This window comes from Aptenodytes patagonicus, chromosome 14, assembly GCF_965638725.1.
Source record: "Aptenodytes patagonicus chromosome 14, bAptPat1.pri.cur, whole genome shotgun sequence".
In the NCBI taxonomy this organism is placed as follows: Eukaryota; Metazoa; Chordata; class Aves; order Sphenisciformes; family Spheniscidae; genus Aptenodytes; species Aptenodytes patagonicus.
The window spans coordinates 5,714,144-5,737,017 of NC_134962.1; the positions used below are offsets into that span (position 1 = coordinate 5,714,144).

Sequence of the window (22,874 nt, forward strand, 5' to 3'; positions counted from 1 at the left end):
TTCCAACAAAACTGTTTGCCTTTTATTCATATGTTTTTTAAAAATATCCACCCTGGCATTCTCCGTATGCTAATTACCTCTGCTCCTTGCCCTCTACAAATTCTTTTAGCATAAATTTGTATTTCATAATCGTTAGCCCTTTACAAATCAGCCAATACATTCAACTAGAGATAAGGTAATAACTTTCAAATCGAGTAGGAAATTACAGCAGCATCAAGTTAGGCTAATGAGTTTTGGCTAAAGAGTTCTTCCTTCTCAAGCAGAACCTCAAGATTAAGCATTTTTGTTTGTACCTTGAGATTCACAATTACTGGTAACAGTGTTATTCCAGACATTGAACACCATGACACGTGCTAGGTAACTGAGAAGTATTCTGAGACAAAACAAGGTGGTTTTTAGGTTACCAACATAATGTCATTCTAGTGTCCTTCAAACATCAACTTACAAGTTGGAACTCTATTTATATACTGTGGATCGCTTAAAAGCATAGCCTCACAATGCCCCAAGTACTTCTCAAGATGAGCCTAGAGTGGAAACATTTTCCTGCTTCAAAGCAAGTTCCAGCTGATCTGCATACTGATCATTAAACTTACACTTCACTGAAGGATCTCTCAGTTCTATAATGTATGTAGTAAGTGCATTTTTTGCAGTTCCTTAGTTGGAGATATCTTGGCCTTTTAGACAAATACATTCTCTGTCCTTGAAAATTTGTATAAGGATCCCAAACTGGGTCACTTACCTGGGGAATGAAGAATTTCCCCCATAAATATATTTTTCAGTGTCCAAGGTGATGGATTTGGGAGTTTTGTTTATCTAGCTGTCCCTAGTTCCTTTGAACTTTCAGTGAGGTTGTCTCGTAACTTTCTTTCATAGCTGCTCTATTCTCTCTTATCAACCATATACGTTATAAGAGTAGGTGGGGTGGGGGGGTGAGGACAGGAGAAAGTAGCTGAATCCAAAGGTAGCAGGTTTTGGGCCATGATGCTGGACAGAACAATTGGTGGCAAGCTCCCCAGTTTTAAATCACAAATAGGTTAACAAGAGCCGTTGCTTGTGGCAGCACTGGGCTTCCAGACTCTCTTACATAGATGAATCTTTGTAGCCCAGCAGAGTTTTGCCCTGTGGGAAACAGAACTCAAGGTTAGCACCAAAACTTTCATGAAATCTGTTACTTCATTTTGGATGTTGTGCCTTCCAGCAAAAAGAGAATGGAGATTAAAAATACTGAGATACACGTGAATCATCACACACACACTTCAGGAAAGACATGCTGTCTCCTATGGCTCTAGCTTAATACAAGTTTGAAATACCTTTCACTAATGCTTTCAGGTCTTACACAGACGTGTATTTGGTACTATCACCCAACCCCTTCATTTGTCTTTTTATGGAAGCTCTTCTCATTCTGCCAACAGAAAACTGATAATGTAGTGAAAAAAGAAGTAGAACGGGCCCCCTTTCCAAGTAGCCTTACAGTCACTAGCCTGACGCGCTAATTCATAACCCTTATACAGCAGCTCCTTTCTCTGCCTGATCTCTGCTGGCACTCTAGCATTTTAGCTGCAAGGATGATACAATTCCAAAGTCATATCAAATACTGAAAAACTACAAATAGAAACACTGTACTTTACTAATAATTCACATAAAATTCACAGCCTAAAAACACTAGTTTGCATAACAGAACAGAACTGAGAGAATTCCCAACATTACTACCTCTGTCCTAAGCTTGTTCCTTCTCCAAACTTGAGTAGTAGTATATAAAAAAATAAAGTATTGGCCAACTCATTTAATAAAGCAACTGGGTAAATTAAAGTGAAGAGATACATTCACATTTTAATTTTGAATTTGCTTACATTTTGTCTACTGGTGCCCCAGCCTTAGAAAGCATCTTACGTTACATAAAAAACCCTAACGTCAGCATCTTCTCCCTCAAAAATGTATCATTCTCTCTGTATTTGGGACAATGTTTAAAGGCTTTATTTTGTCCTGTCATTAAAATAAAGATTTTTGAGGCAGACTTCCTAAGTGGAAAAAAAATTAGGAAAACCTGTAAATTCTAGTTGGGTGGTTTTTTTGTTTTTCTTAAAAAGAAAATTATCTATTACATATTTGGTCAGTTACCCCTTGTTGCAGAGGTAGCAGTGAGCACTTGCTGTGGTTAACCTAGAGAACTCCCTACTTTTTTCCACAGAATCACGCTAAGTTTATAGGACCCAGAAGTTATGAACGCCCCCCACACCTTATTATTTTTATGTTTAATGCAGTGAGAGATTAGTTTGCCTCCCTGACTCCTCCAAAGTTGCTTTTCCAAGTAGACTTGTGCTTTAAACTGCACCCATTTTGTTCAGCTCAGTACATTAAAAGTAGACAGGGTAAAAAGCAGTTTTAACTTTTAATAAGATGAGAATCAGGGTTGAAAAAAATTAATTATGAAGCCAGTACTCATGGCTGAAATTTTAGCAATCTCTGCAATACAGTAAAATACTCTAAAGCAGTTTATCTACCTAGTAGCTGAAACACATCCACTCACAGTGTTTAAGCTAACTGGTTACGACCAGGGTTAAAATAGCTTCACTCTTGGAATTTCTATCTTGTCAGTCACCAGAGAGATTTTTCAGTGTAATGGCTTTCATCAGCAGAGGTTCAGAAATCCCCTTTGTAGCTTATTTTGTTTACAAAGACACCTCAAAGTTTGTCATAGAACAGAAAGGCTTTTTCCCAATGGATGAATTTTCAGAAATATCAAGCTGAGAAAGAAGGGTACAGTTTTGGTTTTGGACTGCAAACAGATGTTTGCTTGTAAATATTTTTACTGTTGTACAAAATTCAACATGTATTTTAGGGATGAGGACCTGTTCCTGTGTGAGATTTCCACTGATCCTGCTTCTTACAGTTAGTAGGAATTTTATCATCTGCTTCTGTGGAAGAAGCCTTGTGAGTGCCAGCGCTGTTAGAAATACACATAACGTGTTAGATACAGTTGGGGAAAGAAGAGAACTTACTCTCTTCCAGAATAAGTTACATAATTTTGTAACATACAACAACTTTATCAATCTTAGACATTTGTATAGCACCAATCACCGACAGTATTATCGCTAAGGCACTGGACTGGTACTCGGCTGTCATGGGGTCTATCTCCATATCTGCGGTCAATTTCCTGTGTAATCATCCTCTGTTTTTCCTGGTACATAATTTTTGACATTGGAAAATAGGATAGAATACAAAACATCCTACATCATTTACAGGAATATTGCGCCACGACTAATTACAAGGTGCTCAGATTTGAAGGTGACGAGCATTAATAGTTCTGTGCATAGATTTACCGGTAAAAGAAAATTATCCTGCAGGTATCAATTATGTGCAACACACTGGAACAGAATTAGCTTCAGTTCCTCTGGAGTTACTGACATACTCTAAGTTAAATCCTATCCTCGATGCCATGATTCAAAATAGTTTTTAGATAAGTGAAGATAAGCCCTCAGGGCTCCCGCCTACGACAACTGATCCAGCATGCCTTCATATGCTTTTGCATCAAAGTCTGCTCCAAACAACTTACAGAGCTCCAGTTTCAGCCTCTGAGAGAGCAGTTTTTGATGCTTTCAGAAGCAGCTGCATCTTTTTTTAGTCTGTAGTGAATTTACCTCTCCACATTATTAAAAAAAAAGCACCAACCCTTCAGGAGTTATCACTATTCTGCTGTATCACACTGGCTGCTGAATATGCGTACTGATGTACAAATTACTAAAAGTTCTTGGGTTGAAATAAGTTACTGCAAATGCACAGTAGCTGATTTTGAAACCACAACATCTCTACAATTTATTATTATTTTTACAAAATACCCAAAGTGATCAGACCATATTGTAGGTTACTGGCTTGCCAAAGGTTATGTTTTAAAATCAAAACCATTTCTGAGTTACAGAAGTGCCAAAAACAATCTTGAACCAGGTTTGTTTGTTGTTTTTGTTGTTGTTTTTTTTTAAACCAACCCCCATCCAGCAAAACAGTTGTAAAACTTAAAACAGAAATGAGTTTGTGTTGGAAACTCTTTAAAAACCAACCCACCAAATCATGCTTGAGCAGAAGCCTTGTATGGCAAAGATTTAGCTTAGGGCAATTTAGTGCCAAGATATAGACCCTCTATGGGTTTATAATGGAAATACTGACACAACCTCAACTATAGTGATGCAAATGTGCCCTAAAACACTGTATTTGCTTTTATTAATAAAAGTGGTAGTGTTTACATTTGCACATATCTTACACTTCAGCATCACGATGAATACTGAGTAGAATGAGTTAAGTTTTGGCTGTAAGGTCAGAAGTTTCCAAACAGATGAATGAGACACAGGTGAAAGTCCTCAATCATGAAAACAAGAAGTTCAAATAAATAAATAAAACAAAACTAGGAAGTATGGGTAAGCATTAGGTTGGAATGGTTCAATTAACTGCAAGTTATGGCCACTAAATTAGAGACAGAAGAAAACACAGTTACTTATTAAATAGCAAGCATTAAAGCTTTATGGTTTTGTATTAAAAAAAAAAAAAAAAAAAAAAAAGCCGTTAAAAATAAGACTTGCATTTACCAGGCCACCAAACTGCATGGACTAATAAAGAGACTAACAAAGGCAATACCGAGACATTAAGACACACACACACTCCATACTTGTGCAACTCAACCATATTCAAAACAATTGCCTTTTTCCTCACTTAAGAAAAAAAAAAAAAGCATCCCCTAAACATTTCTGTTCATATAAAGCTTTAGGTTTCTAAACTGCTGCTGTCTTATATAGCTCATTGTTACTATGTATCCTCGTTATCAGAGGAAGCTTATTTTTTTCTTCTTTTTTTTTAATGGAGGTGCTTTGTTTCTCTCAGATGAGAGATTGCGTTCCTCACACCACTACAGGTTTTCCCCATTTATAAATTTGGTGTTTACACCAACTCCTCCTAGGCTTAAAAAGATAAGGGTTGGCCCTAAATTGAAGATTTTGGCTCCTGTAACTAAAATTAAGGCTCACAATCAATTTCCTTTCCACTATGTGTGTCCCATTTTTACCTAGTGGAAACACCAGCCCTTAACCTACAGGCACTGGATACATTCTTAAATTGTAGGGGGCTATTTTCGGTCACGTTCTCCTACAGCTCTACAAAGCTCAGGTGGCAACTTTCTAAACCGGCGAACAGGAAAGATCATTTTTAGAAGATGAGTAGCAACCGCAGCTAAAATTTTTAGACGATTTAGTGTCTTCTGGAAGATCACTAGTAATTTTGAATTAAGAGAGATGGGACAGTAACTCCATCGAGTCCCTGCTCTTTACGTGAAAATGGACTAGGTGATTAATTCTCTTTTAAAAGTTTAGCCACAAAAGCAATGAAAACTCAAACTGCTGAACAGTTGCAGTTCTTATTATTAAAAAGGCATCTGATACCTGAAGCAAATCTAGCTGCACAGACATCACTGACCACACCCTAGTTTTAATTTAAACTGGACCTCTTCCCAAAAAAGAAAGTTAACACAGTCTCTTGGGTGGAGGGAAGCTAGTGTGAAAGGCAAAGAGGCAAGTATTTTGGCATTTGTTTTGTTTCGTTTTCCTTTTAAAGTCACCGCAGTAAGATCCAGATCAGTTTAGGGGTGTAAATGAAGGGGGAACAGGGGTGTTTTGAGTAATATAGGCTAACACTGTTCTAGATGTGTTATTACAGCTGTAATTTCTGACTCTGTACAAATTGTACACGTAGGTTTAGACACATGAAAAAGTAACACACTCACAGAGACATAAAACACCTAGGTATAAAATATAAAGCAGTGTAGTAGTTACTAAAATTACATGCTCTCTTATTGCTACAGTGATTTTTGCTCTTTTTCTTTTTACTGTACCACATGTTGTTCTAAGCATATAATTTGCATAAATTATTCAAGTTTAAGAAAAATCCACACATCTTCACTTTAAGCTACTTATATAGTTAATATAAAACAAAAAGGTTCTAAAGTATCTCTTTATTAAAAGAGAAATAAAAATGTCATTTGAAACTGGAATTCAGTGGCCAAATCCAAGGGCAGTGCACACCTTGTCATTCTGGTAGTAGTATGCCCACGCAGCGTAAGTGGAGGTTGGTGGGGTATTTGGCCCAGTCTAGAGATGGTCACCAGACCTGCATGATGCCCTACGTGTCTGTTATTGTTCTGGTTTTGTCTTTAGCGAAAAGGACTATGAATGACCAAAGACTAACATTTATAATTTGTAGCAAAATTTGGTTTATGTAGAAACAAGCCATGTTTTGCATTTGGATAGAGATTTAAATGAATTAAAGCTAAAAATTAAAAAGCATGATGCTGCAACATCTGGTCACTTGTTGAAGACCTCACTTTTAAAGTGGTTAAGTTTGCACAATTTGTACTTTTTTCTTTTTTTTTTCTTTTTTTTCTTTTTTTTTTTTACTAAACAGTATTTTTCCTTCTTTTATAAACCAGAAAAACTAAACTACAGATAAATTTTCCCTACCTTGAGCTAATGCTGCAGATAGGGTTGACAAAGCTGTACAGCGCAATCAAACATACTTACATCTTAGCTCATTGTACAGGTACAGCCATAATCAAGGCACAAAGATCTTCTACAAGTTATTTTTTTTCAATAAAGTTGTACAAAATAATACATTTTACAGTCTGTACAAGAATAATAATCCAGCAGTAAAATAAAAAATGAGGGGAGGGAAGAAGAAAAAGAAGGGAAAGACTGTGAGGACTACAGTCCAGATAATGATTTTTATAGCAGACGGGATCATCAGTGGACAAACTGAAAACAGTGTGTGGTTAACTCTTTCTGCAATCACAGGCCATACGCAGTTCAATTCATAAGTGTCCATGGTTGTCTTTAGACCACCAAGACTGGTTTTAAAAATACCCTTCTGAAAGGTAGCAGTTGGTTTTTGCACTGTCTAGGTCTGTTGTAGAATTGTCAGTATTTCCGTTCAAAGCCACATTACAGTCAGAGAACCAAACTCAAGTGTCTGTCTTCAAAGTTGGTCTGTGACTTGGCACCTTCTTTAGTCTGATGCAATGAATGATACAAAGTGGAGATCACGGGTTAAATGATTATGCCCACAACAGTGCTAAATTACCTAAGGTTTTCTCTCCCCAATTTTTGTTTTATGTTCCAATTTTTTATCCCCAATTCTTTCAGGTGCTCCACATTCAGGGCTTTTAATTAATTAGTTTTTATTTCTTTTTTTTTTTCTTTTTTTGTTAATGACAGTGTTAGGGAATCCTCATGGAAATGGCCTTTTAAGTGTTAGGGGCCATCTCAAACTGTCCAAGGGGTACAGAAGCAAGCTTAGAAGAGCTGCTATTGTCCAGCAAGGAGAAAAAGTTGAGGGGTGCAAATCAATGGGAGATTCAAACAGTTCTCTTCCACCCTATGTGGGCAAGGGTGTTTTTTTTCTTTTTTTAATAAGGAATAAGGAGTCCAAAACACAGAAAAAAGTGCTCTCCATCACAACAACTCGTATTGGCGAAGGTGCATGCGCTGAATAATGTCCCGACAGTCATTGAAAACCCTCCGGATGTTCTCTGTATCCACTGCACATGTGAAGTGAGGATAGCAATAGTGCCTTCCATCTCCACTTGCTGTGCTGATTCTCTGTTAAAAGTAAGAGAGAGATACTGGGTTAAAATAAAACTGACTGGGAAAAAAACCCCCATGTTCTCAAAACTCAGATGAATGAGGGTTAAAGATACGTATGTGAGAGTTGTGTTTTCAAAGGGTGTAACTAAGTGGCAAAACGCCCACAATTTTTCACTCTCTCACCTAAAACATGAAATTTAAAATGATCGGAATTATACGGTGAGAAGGTCACTGCATACTGGGGAATTTCAGAGTTGAATGAGAACTCAGGAAAGTGCTATTATTTATGTGCAGCTTTGGTGAATTTAGCCACACAACTCCTAGTCAATTTGTCCGTGAAGAAAGTGGGATTTTGCCTCCTCGTGCAAGGCTTTTATCCCTGCTTTATACTTACTGAAAGCCTCCCTCAAAATTTTATTTTGCTCCATTTTAAAATGCGTCCACAATTTGATTGCCATGCTCACCATTACAAGTAACTGTAGTAATACTTAAAAAAATCCGTCTATTATAGCTTCAGCTGACCAGTAATGGGAAAGATAATACGAAAAGAACATTAATATTTTACAGACGATGCATCTTTTGATTAGTCTTTATCTTTAGAAATAATGCATGGAATAAAAATCTGGCCCCATTAATAACAGCAGGACTTCACTCATCATTTTATTTGAGGTTTCTTAACTCTCACCAATTCTTTTGCTATTTAATTATGTACTGTGTCAACAAACAAATATCCAAAAAGCAGCTAACAAACAGCAGTAAAGCTCTTAAATGTAACAGTGCTTTAGGCACTGTGGATGTTAAACAACACAACAAGTGACAGCATTTTGCAATAATAGAAGGCACTTAAGAGCTTATATTTGAGAAGAATCACCTAAGAAATACTGAAAGAAAGGAAATACTTACAAGAAACTCGTCTCTAATAAAATACTTGGCCCTTGTAACTCTGGGATCCTCACCAGGCTCTGGTGTTGCTGATTAATAATAAAATAAGTAAGTATCTCATTAAAACAGATTTTTTTTTGCGATAGTGCCTAAAAATCGTACCTTGTTCTGTTTTCTGCTCACATATGATAGAAACATACTTTGCAAAACTGACTATGAGATAAGACAAACCTTAACATATTATTTAAAACAGCAAGATTTCAGGAGAACAAAGGAATAATACAGTGGCCATAGTACCAGGCATTTGGCAGGTTAGAGAAATGACCACAGATATGACTAGGGGGAGTCCAGAGGACGTATTTGTGACACGCTCTACTGTGGTCTACACCAGCAAAGTAACAGGATTTTAGCATGATGAAATTATTAGTATATTAAATGTATAAAAGACAGGATTCTCTCATTATTAATACCTAAAATTTAACATTACAGTTTGGCTGAAAGACAATGAGGATTACATCTACTTAAGAGTTTTCAAGTCTTAGCTGAAATTACCAAAAACATTGCAAACATGATTAACAAGGAAATGATAAATTCCTAATAAAACTTAAAAATCTCACCATCATCTGGTGTAGTGTAGCGAGCAAATTCTGGAAAGTAGTCTTCAATTTTAGATTTCCCTGCCAAAACTTTCTCTGCTAGCAAATCTTGTTTATTCAGGAAAAGAATTACTGAAATGGTCCGTAGCCACCTGTAGAAAATGGAAACGAAACACTCTGAGAAGGCACAGCTAGGATCATACAGCAAAGAGAAACTTAATCCAGTTCTGGAGACAACTCATATGACACGCTATAGTAATTTTGAAAGGTTCCTTTTACACGTGAATCCAATGGTGTAATTCCGGGTGTACTCGCCCTGAGTTTGGTTTGTGTGCTTCTTAACGTGGGCAATGGAAGTTGCCCGCTTTCTACTGCTAATCCAAACACATCGAATAGATGAGCATATCCACTTTGTAGTGTGCCACTCTATCACTGCTTTAATTACTTCAGCCTCCATGTGGCAACTACCCATTTGGAACTCTCCAGAGTTTTCTTCAGTTCGATGAGCGTATCAGACATAATGTAACAGGTAGGCAGTTGTGATCAAAGACTAGCTTGGACTGTGCTGTGAGAAGCAAATAACACGGCGCTAGGCTGCTGTTGTGGGTTAAGCCCGGTGGGCAGCGAAGCGCCACACAGCTGCTCACTCACTTCCCCCCTCAGTGGGACGGAGGAAGAGGAAAGGAAGAATAAAAGCAAGAAAATTTGGGGGTCAAGATAAAAAAATATAAATAAGAATTTTTTAGTAAGTGAAGGGTAAGTGGAAGAGAGAAGAAAACAAAACAAGTGAGGCAAAGGCAATCACTCACCACCTCCCGTGGGTAGACCAATACCCAGCAAGACGGCTGACCCTCCTGAACGCCCCCCTTTTCCTTTTTATTGCTGAGCATGACGTTATATGGTACAGAATACCTCTGTGGTTAGTTTGGGTCATCTGCCTGCTTGTGTCCCCTCCCAACCTATTGCGCACCCCCAATCTATTCGCTGCGGGGGGCAGAGTGAGAAACAGAGAAAGCCTTGATGCTCTGCAAACACTGTACAGCACCAGCTACAACATTAGTGTGTTATCAGTATTGTTTCGGTCAAAACCAAAACCATGGCACCGTATGAGCTGCTATGAAGAAAATTAACTCTATCGTAGCCAGGCCCAGTACACAAGTCTTGACTATGGTATAAGACAGGATTACTAATTTATGTGGTATGAACAACGAAACTTCAATTCACAGACCTGTTGTTCCAGATACTCTTGAAGAGGTTTAGTGCTTCTTGAAGCCGATTGGTCTGATTATCCTCTCGTATAACCATGTTGTAGCTACTGCTCGCCACCACAAATATGATAGCAGTCACATCTAAATCAAGAAATACCCATTAGTTAATACCAAACTTCAGAAGAAATATCCAGGAATCCCAAAGTTCAATAAAAAGCTGCCAGACTTTCAGCTTCATGAAGAGAACAGGCTGGAATGCTATTGCTGACAGCTTTCTAAGTACCAGAAATAAAAAAAGAAAGCGAAGAAACCATTAAAGATAGGAAAGGCAGGCCACAGGACAGAAGCTGACAGAATGGCAGAAAATATAGAAAAGAAAGGAACAGAAGCAAGAGAGAGACACTGAAGAAAGCTAAGAGGAGAATTTAAAAAGATTTAAAAGGTGTAAAGAAATTTAGAAAGCAACCCTGAGCTATCAAGAAAGGACAGGGAGGCCCTTGGGGGAAAACCTCAGGACAAATGGCACTTTTGGTCTGCATGAATAGTAATAATAAAAATAGTAGATTGCTGTGAATTCACGGTTAATTGCTCTAGTCCTCCGTTAGCGTACTATACTGCTTAGAGGCCCCTCTCTCTTTCCTGGGAGATATTCCCAGGATCACAGAATCCAGATCTCTCTGTTTCTGTGTGGCTCTGCTGCTCCAGACCCCTTACACTGACTTCCAGGCTCATCTGCCTCAGACATCAACAGCAGAAGAGATGAGTCAGATCATGAGGTAACAGGAAGAGGAAGGAGCAGAGGTAAAACCCAAACAAATCTGTTATTAATAGCACAGAAGAAAATATTGCACAGCAGTTCCACACATATGTAAAGTGTTCAGGTGATACTCTATGACAGCAACTGTAGCAAAATACGATGAATTCTAAGTTGCATTCTACCCTATCTATTCTGTAGGATCTCATTATAACTTTTCTACAAAAAGACACTTTTGCATAGCTTCATAAATACTTTGTCCAACCAACAAAGAAAAAGACAAGAATATTTTCACCAACTCTAGCTTTAAGAAATCCTGCGTGGAGAAAGGTTTCACATCTAAACAGAGATACAGAGTAAAATAAACGGCTGTAGTGAAGGTACATGCGACACTACAGGATACACACAAAACTACCTAATTTATCACCTGAACTAAACTGAGGGGGACATCAGTATTAAGACTCCAGATCTTACAAAACGCCTGCAGACGTTTCAGGTCCTACCCGTACCTAGGCTGGTGCTATGTTAGCCTTCTAAGGAATCTAGCTTATGTGCAGGTTACTTAAATGAGAGTATTTGTTTAGATGTTTTCAGTAAGGGCCTTCCCCTTAGGGCTGTTTTTCAATAAATTATATTAATATGCATGGCTCCCTCGAAAAGTGCAGATTTATAAACTCCATCACAAACTTTTCTGACAAGGGCGTTTTGGGGCTGCACTATACAACGCTGTAGTATATTACATACCGCATGCGACACCATGTCTAACAAGGCAGATGTTCCCTACAATCTCGTACTGCATTAATGAGTCGGTGCCAATTCGGAAAGAACCACTCATGACATAGCAATGTGGCTGCAATTATGCGCAAAAATGATATTCTGATTTTATGCATATATTAATTATCCCATAATTGTATATTTTGTATAGGCACAAGCATAAGTAAACCTTCACTTGGAGGACAGAATATAGCTTGGAATTTAACACTCACATAGCTGGCAAATAATGCAAATAAAAAAAAAAAAACCCCACCACCAAAAAAACCTAATTAAATGAAGAGAGGGAAGCCGAAGAAAATGGACAAGCTATGTTAAGTTAACAAACTTGAATTCCTTTCCACCTACATTCTCCCTAAAGATATTCTATGCAGTTACAGAAGTTTACATGTCAAGAAAAATTCCATCCCGTATGACTGTTGAGATAATGCCTTATCAAGCTACATGGAAAAGAAGATGGCTTTCACACAGTGAGAAAATTAAGATTGGGCATTAAAATTTTGCAGAGAACTATTCTATAAAACAAGCATAAATTCTAATCATACCATTAAAACACTGGATCCATTTTCGGCGTTCATCTCGTTGCCCTCCAACATCAAACATACTAAGAAAAAACCATAAATCGAGTCAGAATACATTTTGTGTTTGGGTTCTTTTTTCCCCAAATGCAAACAGAAAATCTAAGAAATTTTAGGACTTCCGTGTCATAGAAGCTAAAAGGAATCGAGGATTATGAGAACTTGAACAGGTAACAGTCTGCCAACATATGCACGCAGAGCTTTCATCACAAAATATAATTATGTTTACTTTCACTAACACCTACACTTGAAGGTAAGAAATTCTGGTGTATGTATATTGCAGATTCATTTTCACCCTTACAAGCTAAGACATTAAAAAAGGTCCTACAACAAGTCATTTGCTGAAACAAGCATCACAGAGCTAAAGTCAACAAGACCAGACTAAAACTCAGCAGTTTTTGTTCGGGTCAAGCAATCTTTCTAACCTGGGACAGTAAAGAGAACATGCACTTTCCATTACTTATATATGTACAAAGTTTTTGGTCAAATATTTCACTATATAAACTAGCAATGAATCAAATACTCAGAAAAGGCATTAGTAAAAATAGATTTAAAACATTTTGTTCTTTGCGATTTAAAATAAAAGCAGAAAATTGCACATCAATTTGCATTTCTTTTTAAAGCCAGACTACTAAATTAAAAAATCATGAAATACTTGCTTTCTCTTAAACATCAACTTGGGAAATACAGTAGTTTCAATGACTATATGGTAGACTGTCCTCCACTTTACCGTGGTATTTGTCTGCATTGTATTTAAAAAAAAAAAAAAAAAAAAGAGAAAAAAAGAGAAAAAAATAAGGGTACTTACTGAAAATTTACTTTATCCACCTGAAACTTCGTTTCAAAAATTCCTGATGTCAAAACTCTGCATCTGAGAAGATCCTAGAGCATAAAGGAAAAGTCATTGATTCAACACAGATACTTCATAATTCTTCATATATCCAGCAACAGAAATAAAAACCTTTTACCCAGTGCTGACAGCGTATGCTGTACTGCAAAAACAGGGAACAGAGCATTATGAAGCTGCATCTAAGCTTTTGATCTTGAACACATGTGCACACGTATGGGTGTGCTCAACTTTTGAAGTACGTATATTTTCCCGAGCAGGTTGTAAGTGCCAAGCTTGGAATAGGAGGAAACATTTACAGGCCACTTAAAGCAAACGCAAGTGTTCAGAACAGCGCAGACCCATCTCTAGAGATTAGATGATGCGTTCACAGATTTCAGTGGGATCGTGGCACGCAACAGGATCTTTAAACTACCACCAAATAATTCCCAACCCCAGAAGACAGATCTCTCCCCGAGCTGTTCAGTGCTTGGCTATTAAAAAAAGTGTCTAGGTCTCAGAATTGTCCATTTTTTCCTTCAAAGAACCGGGAGCTCAACGACTTAAATCTTGTAAGAATTGGGCTTTTCAAAGATAAAGTTGAAAATTTCCTATAGAGACAAAAATGATAACCAGAAGTTGTGAGCTACAAACAATTGAAATTGTTATAAGCGCTACAAAATCCTATTAAAAAGAAACTGTATTGGCTTTTATTTACTGCGTATTGCAAAGCAGTGACAGCCATATACAGTGCCCAGCGGGTAACTGATCTAGAAGAACCTGATTTGCACAGGCTGCAGACTGAGTACACAGTCCAAATATAACTAACTACAAAATACCACTTTGAATTCAACTAAAGGTTTTATAATTTAGGACTTAAAGTTTTTATTTTCTTCACAATGGGTCTAAATAGCAGATAAATCGTAACGTTTGCAGCAGACAAGATCATATAAGCGGAACAGACTGTAAAAAAAATTATATGCACAATAAAAGCTCTGTTCTTACTACGTAGGTACCAAACTGGTTAGTCAAAGTCAAAACCACACAAAATCCAAAGGTTAGACAACACTGTTAAATCATTAAACAAAATGGCTACATTTTAACATCAGTTTTCTGATAGTAAATTATTGTTTTCTGGCTATTTTAATACTCATATTGAAATATGTATATATTTAAACATTGTTCTAACTTGTGTTTGAAACAGTTTGAAAATTCGAACGCCCCAATAAACAGAAGCAAATTTGGAAAACTGGACTCTCTGGAGCTCTGCATCTTCAGAAATCAATACAAGTATGATGTTAGAAAAAAAAATAAAAAGCACTCATCCCCCTCAAGGGGGGGGAAGGAAGTGATTTGATTATTACACTCCCGAGTTCTTTTAGGAGAAACATGTAACATCCCAGAGGATAACCCAAATGGGCCCGATTTACAGGATACTTGTGGGGAGTGTCAATGCAGTCAATGGTCCCAAACAAGCACCATAAGTACTTGTGCTTACTGTTACTTACAGCAGTAAAAGTATGCAGTTTTACTTAAGTAACTACTTAAATACTCACCTTACTTAAGTAATTACTATAAGTAAATTGTAAGTACTATACTTAGTACTATATACTAAGTATAAGTAAATACAAGTTAAACTCCTGACACCCTTAGCCTCCAATGTAAAACTGACACTTGTTTTAAAGTTTCATCTCTGAAGATCAGTCGCTCCAAATTTCAAATATAATAACCTGTATTTTTAATATTTTGTTTCTTGAAAATAGAATTATTTCAGTGATAAGAAAGCCTCATTTATTAAAAAAACTCAGATTTTTAAAAGGATGTATGATTAATTTATTCTTGAACAATTTTAAAGGATACAAACTGCTCTCTTCTCATTAATACTGTCTGCAGAAGTTTTGGGACATTAATATGTTTTTTGGTTGTTTATCCTATAAAAGTATGCTAGATGCTTAATTGTGTTATTTATGGGCAGAAAGTTAGGAATATACATGTGATTTTGGATTAGGGATTTGGTCCTAAAAAGATCCTCAGATTATCTGTAACAAAATGAAAACTACAATTCCTATTCTGATAAAAAAATAAAATCTAACAAGGTTATTTTTACAAAATCTGGTTTACAGTGGGAGCCAGTGGGGCTGAGAGGATACCAGCCAACTCTGCATCAAAGTGCGTGATGGTTATTCAGCAAGGAGGGCAAGACATTATTAATTACTCGTTCAAATGGATATTTGAGTTTTAGTGTCACAGAAGCATGATATAAGTCTTGAATCTAGGCACATTTTCATTTCACGGTGCATTTAAAATGTATAAACATAAACTCAATCTAAATGACAAAAGTAATTTTTACTGGAATACTAAATATGTACAATACATGGTAATACCTGTATTAGTGCCACAAATGGCAATTAGAAAATTAACGAGATAGTTCTCCTCAAAGACAGAAGGGGCAGATAAATTGTGTAATTTCTTAATGAAACTTTCCTTACCTGGTCAGACGGTGTATATTCATTTTGTTTGACTATGTCAATCTTGTCTAGAAAACTGGGGAGAGGAAAGAAAAAGAACTTTTCATTCTCAAATCAGATAAACTATCTAACACTTGAGTAACTGACAGGATCCCAGATGAGATTTGTTATATTTTAATGCACTCAGATTCACAAAATGCTGAATACACTTAAATTGCTCAACATACATGTGCTAGTACTTAAAACATGCATTTCCTAGCACCACCCAGCAGAGGGCCAAATCCACAGTTTTATTAATCAGGTCTGGCAATCTCATTCCAACGCCCTCCCACTCTGCTCCCTCCGCTAACAAACATACAAGTAGTTTAATTTAGGTAATTTATTCATATAAATTGTACAATGTAATCTGCTACTGCTAACAGTAAAGCAATGACTCAAATAAAATACCTACGTGTAATTTTCCTGAAAGTAAGATGAATATTTTTTAAAAATTTATTGTCACTATAATTCTTCTAATAAATGAAATCCCTAAACCAATTTCATTACAAGTTCAGTCAAGTGAGAGGGAACACTGATTTTTCTGTCAATTGTTGGTACCAGTTTTTCAGTTTACTTTCTGGAGAAGTAGCAGTAGTAGGCCAAATGGGTATAGAAAGATGTATTTTATTCAAATTCATTAGGCATTACCTAAAGAGGATATCCTGGAGTCTTTAAAATGTTTTTACCGATTAACTGTAACCTCCTAATTATCTTTCACTTCAACTCAAAGAGCAAAAATCTCAAGGAACCAATTTGTTAACTGTTTTATTGTGGTGTTACTACGAGACTCGAAGACGTAGCAAGCCAGCAGCTTTAGGATGCAGATTTTATGCTATTCGTACCCCAATCAAATTGTCCAACACCAAGTATGCAGCAGGGCTACACCATGCTCAGACACCTTCCATTTCAGTATTATTAGGAGAGCTAGCAACGCTTCTACAGTTAACTTTACCAGTAACATTAATGATTAATCACAGTCTCAAAGCCAATATACTTTAACCTTCCTTTTAAATTCCTTTGCATGAATTCTTTTCTTTATGAAGGAGAAATCATAAAGAAAAGGTGAGTTTTCCCTTCCGATCCCTATGCATAGGTAGGTACACTGAAAGTGCATTACCTACAGTCGCAGGCAACAATTTAAAGGGGGGGAAAAGGTAGCCACGTCCCAGATTCACAAACCAGAAACCATTCCCCCATTAAAATCAGCAAGGGTCTTAGCCCTCAGTTTCAGCCCCTGCTTCCCAACGGACTTTCTAAAAAAACCTTATGAAGAGCAGGGGAAGGAGGAAAAAATAATTGTATGTTTTAAGAGCAGCTTCAGTGTAATGCCCTTTTCACCAGGAACTAGATGACCATCTTGTTTCAGAGACAAATGAAAAGTAATTTTTGTTTAGTTTGAATTACGGAATTTTAAACACACTGAAACGTACCTTAGTAAACATGCTACTAAAAACATGAGACAAAGCGTAAAGATCAATTTCCATCACGAAAGGTGACATGGAGACAGATATACAAGGATAAAATTGATGTCAAATTGTGTTCTGCAATTTGCAAGCTGGATTTTTTCCTCATCTCTTCCAGGCTGTTAAGTAATTTCATTTTTCTTTTTTTAATCCAAAGGAAAAGAAGTAAAGCTCTTTGTTCAGTACACAGAGGACGTGAAATACATACAACAATCATTAATTCCAACTAGTATGAGTGTTTCCACATTATATTCTCCCCTAAGACCACAGTTTCAGAATCATGTGGCAATTTCACAAGTTGGAGGATGCTTGACAAATGTTCAGAACATAACATGTTCATGAAGATATAAAGGGGATTACTACAATGATCCAGCCTTTCTGTACTGAATTTATCTAAGTGTAACATTTTATGCAAGGTTCCACAAGAGGTAGATTTTTGGTTTTGGGGTTTTTTTTGTTTTGTTTTTAAATGCTCCGCTAATCAGCTTAATGGATTTTGGAAATTGACAATTAGAATATAACAACAAGGTATTGCTAAAACCTGGAACTGAAAGTACAAACCTCTTACTGTTGTTTATGCAGACTATTTTTAGGCCTATGATTTCCTTGAAAAACATCAGCCACATAGGAGCAGCAGTACTGTACTTGAGATGAATTCCAATAGCAACGTTCATGCCAGGTAAAACAAGTTCGAATGGAATAAACATTTCTTCTTCCCCCCAAAACAAGTTCCAACATTCAGTAACATCTGATACTCGTAACTCGTTCAAGAAGGAAGTCTTTCACTGTGTGATAGTTACCAGAAAACCTACCCTGCTTCCAGGGGCATTTTAGGGAAAATGGAGCAAAGCGATACATTAAATGAAGATTTCCTCCTGTGCATGTGCCTTTTCATAAAAGTCTGCTCTAGCAACTTTAGAAAGGGCTAAAGACATTAAAAAACAGTTTGATTTTTTGCTCAAACATAAAGAAAGGGGATTATTCTTTCAGCTGTCAACTGAAAAATAAATGTGTCTGTAAGGAGAAAAGAGTAGCAGAAATTCGATCTAGTCTGATACATCTAAAATAAGGAACAACAGTGGGAGCATGAGAGTTCAGAAAAGATCAATACACTATGTTCAGAGACTTCTAAGTCAATGTTAGTCAAGACCAAATAATTTATCCAGTAAATTAAACTAATAATCAAGTCAGATGAGAACAAAGCCTAATTCGAAATATAAAACAAATTCACCATCATTAGTTTCTATTTTTAATTCTTGTTACGCTCTACCCAAAACACAAGCGAGGCCACTTCAGTTCTACTTTGTGTGCTGAATTCACTGCTGTTATAGATTGTTCTAAGTCTGCTGGAGATATGCCCATCTACTATGTCAGCAATGAATTTCACAGGGAGAAAGAAAAGTGACCTTGGTGAAATAATTCAAATAAAACTGTCAAAGCACGAAACCAAATTTTATACTGCGAGCAAGTCTTCCACCAAGTTACAAAGTCAGTTTTTTTTTCTTCTGTAAAATTTTCCCAGAGATTATATGGGAAAGCTATTTTCCAGAAAGCAAATCATTCATTCAGCATCACTGCCAATTCTCACTTAGGGCCAGATTCTGGACATGACTAACTAACAGGATCAGTTATTGCTCTGCAAAATACTGTCACTTAGTATAAGGCACTTTTACCTGTGTTATAAAACATTGATACTGCTATGACACATTAAAAAAAAAAAAAAAAGCAGGCTTTAGGTCATTTGTAGTCAGCAACACTGGAGAAGCATCATCTCTAGGACAGCAGTAGATGTGTCCCTGAGATATTAAAATGAAAGGTATTAATAAAAATTTAAAACAATCTGAAATAAAAAATGTGCTTTATTTTTGGGTCCCTTTCTTCAGCCTGGGGAAGGAAAAACACATGTGAAATGTTTTAAACAGATCTTTGTGAAGAATCAAGTGTCTTTAATTTTAAGGGGTGCACTTAGGAGGCAGACTTCATACAGAGATACACTGCAGCTTTCCTTAACTCCTGCAGGTCAAAGTAATTAAGTCACACACGTATCCCCAATTCTTTCCAAATTTTTAATAAGCCTATTATGTCAAAACCATGCCCCAATTTTCAGATCAAGATATATGCCAGTTACTGATGTATTCTGGAGTTCTTTCATACAGAGCGAGCTGTTTTATCCCTATGTGGGGGGAATTTCCTGAATGAACAATGCTGCTGCCAGACTAAGAACTGCAGCCTGCACTCATTTTTCCCCACTGAAAAGGTATATAGCACATTAAATCTTCCACCTCAAGAAACAACACAACTTCACCGTTTTGGGAAGAACGGGGAGGGGGGGATCAGACTGCCTTTCCTTGAGCATTTCCTGACAGTCTTTTCAATAAACAGTAACTTGAAATTTTACTCTTTGTGATCTGACAAAATGGTTGGCAGGCAAGATTTTTTTTTTTGCTTTGTGAAGAAGAGCTTTTGTTTTCAGTCTAGAACAACACTGGAAAGGTCTCTTCAAACTGACAACACACCTATATTTGAAGAGCTTTACTTCCATCAGATTTTTTTTGTGTCAAGTCATAACCTGAATTTGTATACAAAACGTCCCTCTTAAAAGACATATTAAGATCTCATCTTTAGTGTCAGTAAGACACTGCAAATCAAGAATTCAAAATGTCAATCCCAACTAAATACAGCATTTGTTTATAACTTATAACCCTCAACAGTAGTACTGGAACTCCGTATTTGTGAAGTTTCTTGCCTCTGAGAGCCTGAAGGTATTTTACAGACAGTAAATCATACTCACAACTGCCTGCCTTCATTCATGCTGCATTTCCTGCCTCTACCATCGCATCCTGAAATGCACACCTTACATTAACCCTATTTTAAAGGTAGGCACATAGGGAGTAAGTTAATTGCCCAGAGTCCCTTGAGTCAGTGGAAATGGAATTTTCATTTCCTCTGAGTCAATGTGTTTTTATCAAGATACTACCAAGAATTAACCAGAATATTACTAAGAATTATCAAGATTTTACTAAGAATTAAAGTTGTATTTACCCTGATCACCTCTAAAACAGTCTTTACAATTCAGATTTCTATGTCCGAAAAGAAATTAATATTTGTTTACTGATCTTCCTAAAGACCAAACTGTGCAAATGCCCAACAGATTTGTATTTATTTATCTGTACCCTATCAGGACTACAAAACTAACTCAAAGCTCCCTAAAGTAGTTTTAAGCTAAAATTTAACTCAATATTAATAGTGTTTATAAACAAGAGTGTATTTTTTATTTCTCAGAACAGATCATGCTTTACTCCTACTTTACTCCCTTTTTAGTCCTTGCCATAATCCTTTATGTTATTCAGCAACAGCTTTCTAAAAGCTAAACAGTTAACTATTTGATAAATTCTTTCTTTAGCTATGTTGTCTATGCTGAAGCCAGAGTCACAGGATTAATACAAAGACAGAATACTCTCTTTAAAAGGGTATTTGAGCTGAGAAATATGTGATGGATGTACTGTAACTTTAACACAGTTTAAAACCACGTTAATACAGAAGAGTTTTCCAAACCCTGAAAAGCCAGGTCTGTTACAGTGTCAAAACCACGGCTTCCCATGCAGGCCAATACACTGACAATAACCCCAGGGCACCGGGGTTATTTTCAGTTGCAAGCATGCGTGTGCACATCGACTGTCCCTCAAGTCTGTCCGTTTCTGCTGTTCTTGGGAGCAAGCAGGATGTTGAGGGGGGGAAAATCCTGTTCCTTAAACTGATGATAAAGATTTCTTCCACATTTCAGCTAGCTTATTTTGCAAGAGAAGCAGAAAAGCAGGCAAAGTTATAGGAACCATGCAAATAAAATAACCAAACATTCAATCTGCTAGTATTTATGGTGTCCTGCAAACATGGACAGTATATGAAACCAAACTTGTCATGTTTATCCTCAAAATGAAGTTAAAAATTAAAATTGGGACATTAGTAGACTTTTTGTTTGTTTTTAAAGATATGCTGATATTTTCTATGATTTGCAAAGGTGGAGTTTTTACTGTTAAGGTGGTCATAGAAGACATGCCACAAACATGTTACTGAACGATTTAAAAATATTCAGAAAGGCATAGCTCTTTTTTCCCCCCTAAACAAAACTGGGTAAGGGGAGAGAAAAAAAATTCCATCAAAACCTTTGCAATTACTTTAACTACTTCAAGAAGAAAGTTAAGGAAAAAAAAAAAGCACCTTTAGAGACAGGCACATAGAGACAGTACTGTAACAAATATTATTGGTATAATTATGAGAGCACTATATTGCATGTAAAAACATCTCACGATGCTCCTGAAATGAAACTCTGCATGTCAGTTCTCAAACATAAGGACCCCATTCAAAACCAGATTTATATTGGAAATGAACTTCAAAATGTAGTGTAAGACTTGAACAGAAGTAACTCAAAAGACAACTCTTTAGAAAACTTTCCCAAGAAACTGCAAATATTTTTTTTATTTCCCATTTCAAGTCAACCAGTTATTATGATTTCCTTATCGAACAAGTCACACAAAAAGATTTAAAAACAGTCTAAAGCTCAGCATTTAATTATAGCTTGTATTAATGCGTACATATCCCAGAAAAGTGATTCTGAGAGCGGCCCCAGCTGTAATTACAGAAGAACCTCGCAGCATTCCAGCCACTTGGAGGCGGAGGGGCACCATGGGTCTAATTTTGAAGCAAATAATGAGAAAGCTGAAAAGTATGACTCCATATATTTGGAATCATCTTGTGGTAATCAAGGTTACAGTTCCTTATATGGTGTGGAGAACATGAAGCACACACAAAAAAATAGAATATTAAAACTACGGGGTCTAAAGAACTGCAACTATTGCAAAAACCCCTGAACATACCCCAGCAGCCAGCCAGCAAAGCCCCCTTATTTTTGTGTTGCCATGAAATACAAACCTTGCCCTAAAAACAAGGCTGGTTACACACCCTGCTTCCTAAACTGCATAATTAAAAAAGCGTAATCCACCGGGAGGCCACGAGGCCATGAATTAATTTCAGACAAATCCAGCAGAAGGCAAGCCATCCCTTCAAAAACTGCTAGCGATAGAAAAGAAAAATGGGGAAAAGGTAGGAGAAAAAGAAAAAGAGGTTGTAGTTGTCTCTCTTCTTTTTTTTTCTCTGCCTGTCTAAAGTTAGTCTGGCTTAGAGGATGCACTAACTTTCCCAATCAGTTTTACATTACAGCACAAGTCCAGAAATAGCTCCCAGCCGCCTTGGCCTCTAGCACGGTTGCCATGACAATGGAACCACAGTGCTATAAATAGCTCATCAGCACCAAATCTTGTGAGACACATCTGGAATGGGGCCAGCCCAGCCCCGGCCTGACAAATAAAAATAGGCACAGGCAGTTTCAAAGGCTGGAAAGGTACAATGTGGCTCGGCTTGTGCGGAGCGGCGGGCAGAGAAACGGTTTTGATTGCTTGTTAGCATGAGATTTATTTGATAGGAGATTGGGAAAAGTATAAAAGTTACTTTATTGCATACTAAACAGTCAGTCTTCCTCTAAGGTCTATTTTTCTTTCTTTTCCCCTAGTCTGCAGCAAAACCATACCACTTTTGAAACTGTAACAATGCAGTCTTTCGCCCAGGAGACCATTAAAATAAGGAAAAACAGAAGAAAAGAGATCTTCAAAACTTCCC

At 36.9% G+C, this 22,874-nt stretch overlaps 1 protein-coding gene across 3 annotated transcripts in view; it reads right to left on the reverse strand.

Annotated features, from left to right (window-relative positions):
• The window catches only part of GNAS (GNAS complex locus), a 166,172-nt gene continuing 143,298 nt past the window's right edge, over positions 1-22,874 (reverse strand). For all 3 annotated transcript variants that reach the window (XM_076352209.1, XM_076352210.1, XM_076352211.1), the window contains 7 exons: positions 15,721-15,775; positions 13,214-13,287; positions 12,373-12,431; positions 10,323-10,443; positions 9,116-9,246; positions 8,520-8,587; positions 1-7,631 (listed from right to left, as the gene is read on the reverse strand). In XM_076352209.1, the coding sequence (XP_076208324.1) occupies positions 7,485-7,631; positions 8,520-8,587; positions 9,116-9,246; positions 10,323-10,443; positions 12,373-12,431; positions 13,214-13,287; positions 15,721-15,775 (655 nt within the window). In that variant the 3' untranslated portion in view covers positions 1-7,484. The remainder of the gene's footprint in view (positions 7,632-8,519; positions 8,588-9,115; positions 9,247-10,322; positions 10,444-12,372; positions 12,432-13,213; positions 13,288-15,720; positions 15,776-22,874) is intronic.